Source organism: Penaeus monodon, chromosome 18, assembly GCF_015228065.2.
Source record: "Penaeus monodon isolate SGIC_2016 chromosome 18, NSTDA_Pmon_1, whole genome shotgun sequence".
Lineage (NCBI taxonomy): Eukaryota > Metazoa > Arthropoda > Malacostraca > Decapoda > Penaeidae > Penaeus > Penaeus monodon.
In genome coordinates, this window is record NC_051403.1 from 37,629,936 (window position 1) to 37,639,944 (window position 10,009).

Below are 10,009 nucleotides of genomic sequence, written 5' to 3' on the forward strand. Positions count from 1 at the left end.
ATTCATACCTTACATTTATTTTATATAAATGCATTTTATACATATCAAACATACATTATGCATAAATACAATTTACACATATCACACATTCATTGTACATACAAATGTACATATCAAACATAGATTATATATAAATACAATTTATACATATCACGTTCATTATACATATACACAACGTATACACATCACACATTCATTATACATAGCCTCATTTTTTATAACCGTAGCACATTCCTCATACATACTTTTTTTTTATATAAACATCACACATTCATTATATAACCAGTTTATTATACATATCACTGTCATTATACCTAACTACAAATTAATGTTATAACTAGGTAGTATTCTGTGTTGAAACACCCTTGTCCCCAGTGGCTTTAGGATGTAATTGGCTTTAGCTGGAGATCTCACGTGTATGACCGAGTTCCCTTGAGAAAGTTCGTATAAAAGATCAACCACCCTATTCATCAGCATAAGTCAACTTTGGAATAGCTGTAAAATGAAATGTTTTGGTCTGTGGACAGTTCTCTCTTTGCTTGCAATAAGTGAAGGGCTTCAGCCAGAATTACCTGTGAAGGTGTGTCAAGATGAATCTTCCTACGTGTCTTTGACAAGTACTCGACTGCAAGTCAGTACTGTTCTATCCACCGTCACTCTACTGGATGTTATACCTACCTATGTTAGCGTTACCACTACGAACTGTGAACCTTACGCTATTACTCACACGGTAACGGTATCTCGATATCAAGCGCCACACTTGGCTTACTCCACCCATTACGTTACCCAGCTGAAAATCAAAGAAATGAATCGTGCATACACTTATACCAGCTATCAACCCGAAACAATCAGCATTACATACTCGGCTACCGATCTTGAAGAGCGCGTAACACAAGTTGTGAGGACAACTACTGCCAAGACTGTATCAACAGTATCTGTTGTGAAGACAATAACCGCCTCCATTACAACCACTGCAACATACACTCAGGTCGATATCTTCAGCTCCATCACATATTTACCAGTATATGTGACTACGACCATGAGTAACGCCTGGCCAATCCTCAAGACAGTTTACCAGACAGAGTACATTAAAGAAGCAGTTGATTACGTGACAACAGTTATGGAGACATCGACCGCATATCGCTGTCATGACGGCTATGACTATTAATTGAGGAATATAAATAAAAGTTGAATTCATTCAAAACAATTTCATTTACTCCAAAGGAAAGGGTTAAGGTGGTTCTGAGAAACTGAGCAAGAAAGATCAAATATGTTTCTATATACATACGTTTCTTTTACATACAAAACATTCAGTTTGCATACATACCACACATTCATTATACATAACACACATTCATGTGCTCTACATTCATTAGGCATGCCACACTTCGTTTTCCACACCCACACATTCATTTTACATGCATTACCTTCCTTTTACATGCATTACATTCATTTTACATGCATTACATTCCTTACACATACATTAAATTCCTTATACATACAGGACATTCCTCATATACAATGAATTCTTGTCACATACAGGACATCACTTTCACACACAGTACATCCCTTTCACATACAGTACATCCCTTTCACATATAGTACATCCCTTTCACATACAGTACATCCCTTTCGGATACAGTACATTCGTTCCACACACATTTATTATACATGCCAGACAGAGTATATTATACATACCACACAATCATTATACATACCACAAATTCATTATACATACCACAAATTCATTATACATACCACAAATTCATTGTACTTACCACACATACATTATACATACCTCACATTCATTATACATGCCACACATTCATTATACATACCACACATCCATTATACATACCACACATTTATTAGGTACGCCACATTCATTAAACATACCACAGTTCATCTTACATACCATGCATTCCTTTTACATGCAATACACTCCTTTCACATACAATTAATTCCTTTCACATACAATTAATTCCTTTCACATAAAGTATATTCCTTTCACATAAAGTATATTCCTTTCACATAAAGTACATTCCTTTCACTTACAGTACATTCCTTTCACTTACAGTACATTCCTTTCACTTACAGTACATTCCTTTCACTTACAGTACATTCCTTTCACTTACAGTACATTCCTTTCACATACAGTCTATTCCTTTCCCATATAGTAATTTCTTTCACATATAGTAATTCCTTTCACATATAGTAATTCCTTTCACATATAGTAATTCCTTTCACATATAGTAATTCCTTTCACATATAGTAATTCCTTTCATAATATAGTAATTCCTTTCACATAAAGTACTTCCCTTTCACACATAGTAATTCAGTATTCATACCTTACATTTATTTTATATAAATGCATTTTATACATATCAAACATACATTATGCATAAATACAATTTACACATATCACACATTCATTGTACATACAAATGTACATATCAAACATAGATTATATATAAATACAATTTATACATATCACGTTCATTATACATATACACAACGTATACACATCACACATTCATTATACATAGCCTCATTTTTTATAACCGTAGCACATTCCTCATACATACTTTTTTTTATATATAAACATCACACATTCATTATATAACCAGTTTATTATACATATCACTGTCATTATACCTAACTACAAATTAATGTTATAACTAGGTAGTATTCTGTGTTGAAACACCCTTGTCCCCAGTGGCTTTAGGATGTAATTGGCTTTAGCTGGAGATCTCACGTGTATGACCGAGTTCCCTTGAGAAAGTTCGTATAAAAGATCAACCACCCTATTCATCAGCATAAGTCAACTTTGGAATAGCTGTAAAATGAAATATTTTGGTCTGTGGACAGTTCTCTCTTTGCTTGCAATAAGTGAAGGGCTTCAGCCAGAATTACCTGTGAAGGTGTGTCAAGATGAATCTTCCTACGTGTCTTTGACAAGTACTCGACTGCAAGTCAGTACTGTTCTATCCACCGTCACTCTACTGGATGTTATACCTACCTATGTTAGCGTTACCAGTGCGAACTGTGAACCTTACGCTATTACTCACACGGTAACGGTATCTCGATATCAAGCGCCACACTTGGCTTACTCCACCCATTACGTTACCCAGCTGAAAATCAAAGAAATGAATCGTGCATACACTTATACCAGCTATCAACCCGAAACAATCAGCATTACATACTCGGCTACCGATCTTGAAGAGCGCGTAACACAAGTTGTGAGGACAACTACTGCCAAGACTGTATCAACAGTATCTGTTGTGAAGACAATAACCGCCTCCATTACAACCACTGCAACATACACTCAGGTCGATATCTTCAGCTCCATCACATATTTACCAGTATATGTGACTACGACCATGAGTAACGCCTGGCCAATCCTCAAGACAGTTTACCAGACAGAGTACATTAAAGAAGCAGTTGATTACGTGACAACAGTTATGGAGACATCGACCGCATATCGCTGTCATGACGGCTATGACTATTAATTGAGGAATATAAATAAAAGTTGAATTCATTCAGAAACAATTTCATTTACTCCAAAGGAAATGGTTAAGGTGGTTCTGAGAAACTGAGCAAGAAAGATCAAATATGTTTCTATATACATACGTTTCTTTTACATACAAAACATTCAGTTTGCATACATACCACACATTCATTATACATAACACACATTCATGTGCTCTACATTCATTAGGCATGCCACACTTCGTTTTCCACACCCACACATTCATTTTACATGCATTACCTTCCTTTTACATGCATTACATTCATTTTACATGCATTACATTCCTTACACATACATTAAATTCCTTATACATACAGGACATTCCTCATATACAATGAATTCTTGTCACATACAGGACATCCCTTTCACATACAGTACATCCCTTTCACATACAGTACATCCCTTTCACATATAGTACATCCCTTTCACATACAGTACATCCCTTTCGGATACAGTACATTCGTTCCACACACATTTATTATACATGCCAGACAGAGTATATTATACATACCACACAATCATTATACATACCACACAATCATTATACATACCACAAATTCATTATACATACCACAAATTCATTATACTTACCACACATACGTTATACATACCTCACATTCATTATACATGCCACACATTCATTATACATACCACACATCCATTATACATACCACACATTTATTAGGTACGCCACATTCATTAAACATACCACAGTTCATCTTACATACCATGCATTCCTTTTACATGCAATACACTCCTTTCACATACAATTAATTCCTTTCACATACAATTAATTCCTTTCACATAAATTATATTCCTTTCACATAAAGTATATTCCTTTCACATAAAGTATATTCCTTTCACATAAAGTATATTCCTTTCACATAAAGTATATTCCTTTCACATCCAGTACATTCCTTTCACATACAGTACATTCCTTTCACTTACAGTACATTCCTTTCACTTACAGTACATTCCTTTCACTTACAGTACATTCCTTTCACATACAGTCTATTTCTTTCACATATAGTAATTCCTTTCACATATAGTAATTCCTTTCACATATAGTAATTCCTTTCACATATAGTAATTCCTTTCATAATATAGTAATTCCTTTCACATAAAGTACTTCCCTTTCACACATAGTAATTCAGTATTCATACCTTACATTTATTTTATATAAATGCATTTTATACATATCAAACATACATTATGCATAATACAATTACACATATCACACATTCATTGTACATACAAATGTACATATCAAACATAGATTATATATAAATACAATTTATACATATCACGTTCATTATACATATACACAACGTATACACATCACACATTCATTATACATAGCCTCATTTTTTATACCCGTAGCACATTCCTCATACATACTTTTTTTTTTATAAACATCACACATTCATTATATAACCAGTTTATTATACATATCACTGTCATTATACCTAACTACAAATTAATGTTATAACTAGGTAGTATTCTGTGTTGAAACACCCTTGTCCCCAGTGGCTTTAGGATGTAATTGGCTTTAGCTGGAGATCTCACGTGTATGACCGAGTTCCCTTGAGAAAGTTCGTATAAAAGATCAACCACCCTATTCATCAGCATAAGTCAACTTTGGAATAGCTGTAAAATGAAATATTTTGGTCTGTGGACAGTTCTCTCTTTGCTTGCAATAAGTGAAGGGCTTCAGCCAGAATTACCTGTGAAGGTGTGTCAAGATGAATCTTCCTACGTGTCTTTGACAAGTACTCGACTGCAAGTCAGTACTGTTCTATCCACCGTCACTCTACTGGATGTTATACCTACCTATGTTAGCGTTACCACTACGGACTGTGAACCTTACGCTATTACTCACACGGTAACGGTATCTCGATATCAAGCGCCACACTTGGCTTACTCCACCCATTACGTTACCCAGCTGAAAATCAAAGAAATGAATCGTGCATACACTTATACCAGCTATCAACCCGAAACAATCAGCATTACATACTCGGCTACCGATCTTGAAGAGCGCGTAACACAAGTTGTGAGGACAACTACTGCCAAGACTGTATCAACAGTATCTGTTGTGAAGACAGTAACCGCCTCCATTACAACCACTGCAACATACACTCAGGTCGATGTCTTCAGCTCCATCACATATTTACCAGTATATGTGACTACGACCATGAGTAACGCCTGGCCAATCCTCAAGACAGTTTACCAGACAGAGTACATTAAAGAAGCATTTGATTACGTGACAACAGTTATTGAGACATCGACCGCATATCATTGTCATGACGGCTATGACTATTAATTGAGGAATATAAATAAAAGTTGAATTCATTCAGAAACAATTTCATTTACTCCAATGGAAATGGTTAAGGTAGTTCTGAGAAACTGAGCAAGAAAGATCAAATTTGTTTCTATATACATACGTTTCTTTTACATACAAAACATTCAGTTTGCATACATACCACACATCCATTATACATAACACATTCATGTGCGCTACATTTATTAGACGTACCATACTTCGTTTTCCACACCCACACATTCCTTTAACATGCATTACCTTCCTTTTACATGCATTACATTCCTTTTACATGCATTACATTCCTTTTTACATGCATGCATTCCTTTCACATGCAGTACATTTCTTACACATACAGTAAATTCCTTTTACATACAGTAAATTCCTTTTACATACAGTACATTCCTCTCATATACAATGCATTCTTGTCACTTACAATACATCCCTTTCACATACAGTACGTCCCTTTCACATACAGTACATGCCTTTCGCATACAGTACATTCCTTCCACAAACATTTATTATACATGCCAGACAGAGTACATTACACATACCACACATTCATTATACATATAACACATTCATTATAAATACCATACATTCATTATAAATACCATGCATTTATTATAAATACCATACATTCATTATAAATACCATACATTCATTATACATACCACACATTCATTGTACTGACCACACATCCATTATACATAACACATTTATTAGGTACGCCACATTCATTAAGCATACCACAGTTCATCTTACATACCATGCATTCCTTTCACATGCAATGCATTCCTTTCACAAACAATTGATTCCTTTCACAAACAATTGATTCCTTTCACATACAATTTATTCCTTTCACAAACAATTGATTCCTTTCACATACAATTGATTCCTTTCACAAACAATTGATTCCTTTCACATACAATTGATTCCTTTCATATATAGGAATATAAGGGATGTACAATGCATTTCTTTCACATACAGTTAATTCATTTCGCATACAGTATATTCCTTTCACATACAGTACATTCCTTTCACAAAGAGTACATTCATTTCAATTACAGTACATTCCTTTCACATACAGTAATTACTTTCACATAAAGTACATCCTTTTCACACATAGTAATTCAGTGTTCATACTTTACATTTATTATATAGAAATGAATTTTATACAATTTATACATATCACGTTCATTATACATATGCACAATGTATACACATCACACATTATACATAACCTCATTTTTTTTATAAACATCACACATTCCTTATACATAACTTTTTTTAAACATCACACATTCCTTATACAAAACTTTTTATAAACATCACACATTCCTTATATAGCTACAGTTTATTATACATTTCACTGTCATTATACCTAACTACAAATTAATGTTATAACTAGGTAGTATTCTGTGTTGAAACACCCTTGTCCCCAGTGGCTTTAGGATGTAATTGGCTTTAGCTGGAGATCTCACGTGTATGACCGAGTTCCCTTGAGAAAGTTCGTATAAAAGATCAACCACCCTATTCATCAGCATAAGTCAACTTTGGAATAGCTGTAAAATGAAATATTTTGGTCTGTGGACAGTTCTCTCTTTGCTTGCAATAAGTGAAGGGCTTCAGCCAGAATTACCTGTGAAGGTGTGTCAAGATGAATTTTCCTACGTGTCTTTGACAAGTACTCGACTGCAAGTCAGTACTGTTCTATCCACCGTCACTCTACTGGATGATATACCTACCTATGTTAGCGTTACCACTACGGACTGTGAACCTTACGCTATTACTCACACGGTAACGGTATCTCGATATCAAGCGCCACACTTGGCTTACTCCACCCATTACGTTACCCAGCTGAAAATCAAAGAGATGAATCGTGCATACACTTATACCAGCTATCAACCCGAAACAATCAGCATTACATACTCGGCTACCGATCTTGAAGAGCGCGTAACACAAGTTGTGCGGACAACTACTGCCAAGACTGTATCAACAGTATCTGTTGTGAAGACAGTAACCGCCTATATTACAACCACTGCAACATATATTCAGGTCGATACAAAACATTCATTTTGCATACATACCATACATTCATTATACATACCATACATTCATGTGCTCTACATTCATTAGGCATACCACCTCATTTTCCACACTCACGCATTCCTTTAACATGCATTGCCTTGCATGTACAGTACATTCCTTTCACATACAGTACATTCCTTTCACATTCAGTACATTCCTTTCACATACAGTACATTCCTTTCACATACAGTATATTCCTTTCACATCCAGTACATTCCTTTTACATCAGTACATTCCTTTTTATATAAAATACACTCCTTTCACATACAGTAAATTCCTTACACAATACACAACTCTCATATACAATGCATTCTTGTCAGATATAGTACATCCTTTTCAAATACAGCACATCCTTTCATATACAGTGCATTCCTTTCACATACAGTACATTCCTTTCACATACAATATTCCCATTACACACAGTACATTCCTTTCACATACAGTAATTCAGTTTTCATACATTGCATTCATTATATATTTGCAATTTTTATATATTCACCATACATTATACATAAATACAACTTATACATATCACACATTCATTGTACATAAATAAAGTTTATACATATCACACTCTCCTTATACATAAATAAAATTTATGTACATCACACATTTGTTACACATCACACATTCATTATATATAAATAAAATTTATACATGTCATGCTTTCATTATGCACAGACCACACTTTCACATACAGAACATTCAATTTGCATACATAACACATAACACACATTCGTTAAGTACGCCACATTCAATAGGCATACCACACATTCCTTTCACATACAGTACATTCCTTTCACATACAGTACATTCCTTTCACATACAGTACATTCCTTTCACATACAGTACATTCCTTTCACATATAGTACATTCCTTTCACATATAGTACTTTCCTTTCACATAAAGTATATCCCTTTCCCATACCGTATATCCTTTTCACATATAATAATTCAGTTTTCATGCATTAGATTTATTATATATAAATGCAATTTATACATATCAGACTTACATTATGCCGAATTCCCTTGAAGAAATTCATAAAAAAAATGAAGCCACCCTGTTCATCAGCATAGTTCATCATTGGAATAGATGTTACATGAAATATTTTGTGGACAGCCAGAATTAGCGTTACCAATACGGATTGTGTACCTTTTGCCATTACTCACACGGAAACGGTATCTCGATATCAGTCTTACTCCACACATTACGTTCCATCACCCTGTTCATCAGCATAGTCACATATACTGCTATGTGTGAGTCACATATACTCTTATATTTTATTGCGGAATATTTGCGTCATATTTGGTTAGAATCATTATACACATTACAGTCAGAGTTTTTATTATTATTATTATTTTTTTACAGATTAAAGGATTTCATGTTCAAGGGTTCTTCAAACCTTACATAATCTACATACGTAGTAACATAATATATATATATATATATATATATATATATATATATATATATATATATATCACATAAAGTTATTTATCAGAGGTCTTTAGCCACACGTGCTTTGCATCTGAAAGTTTGTAAGGACTGAACTTCAACATTGATTTTACAAATGAATTGATTCCATAATTTGAAACATTTGGAGAGAAACTGTCCCTAGTAGTGTCCCGCGCAACAACGAGTGCGCCGGTTGCTTGTTCTCGTGGGGCGTGCAGCCTGGCAGTCACGTTGGTTGCATGTGCATGGCGTCCTGGTGATTGATGCGGAACATCGTCGTCAAGCCAACTACGTCTCTCTTTACCCGAGGTTCAGTTGATAATGTTGGGCCTTGTCTTCAACGATTTTCTTCGCTCTTTATTATATTCTATCCAAGAGGTTGAGATTAGTGACATTTGCTCCTCTTCGCGTGAGGCAGGAGTACTTGAGTGAAGAACGAATTTTTGCCTTGTAGAGGAGCTACCTCCCTTCACCATCCAGTTGATTATTCTCAGGGATGCAAGTTTATGCGAAAGCCTACTCGCCAATGTTTCTATGTGACTTTTAAACGTTATTTTTTGCGAATGTGGTACCCAGTATTTCAATTTCCTCTTGTCCTATTTTTTTCCATTACATTA

General features: G+C 34.7%; 3 protein-coding genes across 3 annotated transcripts; all 3 read left to right on the top strand.

The window, feature by feature from the left end:
- The first annotated feature begins 502 nt into the window (after window positions 1-502).
- On the top strand, window positions 503-1,168 carry LOC119584758. The gene has a single exon (XM_037933415.1). It carries the CDS (start codon window positions 503-505, stop codon window positions 1,166-1,168), a length of 666 nt encoding a protein of 221 aa, XP_037789343.1.
- A 1,482-nt stretch (window positions 1,169-2,650) lies between these two features.
- LOC119584886 lies at window positions 2,651-3,509 on the top strand. The gene has a single exon (XM_037933510.1). The coding sequence runs from the start codon at window positions 2,844-2,846 to the stop codon at window positions 3,507-3,509; it is 666 nt and encodes a 221-aa protein (XP_037789438.1). The 5' UTR covers window positions 2,651-2,843.
- A 1,538-nt stretch (window positions 3,510-5,047) lies between these two features.
- Window positions 5,048-5,849, top strand: LOC119584759. Its single transcript, XM_037933416.1, has one exon. It carries the CDS (start codon window positions 5,184-5,186, stop codon window positions 5,847-5,849), a length of 666 nt encoding a protein of 221 aa, XP_037789344.1. The 5' UTR covers window positions 5,048-5,183.
- Window positions 5,850-10,009: the final 4,160 nt, after the last annotated feature.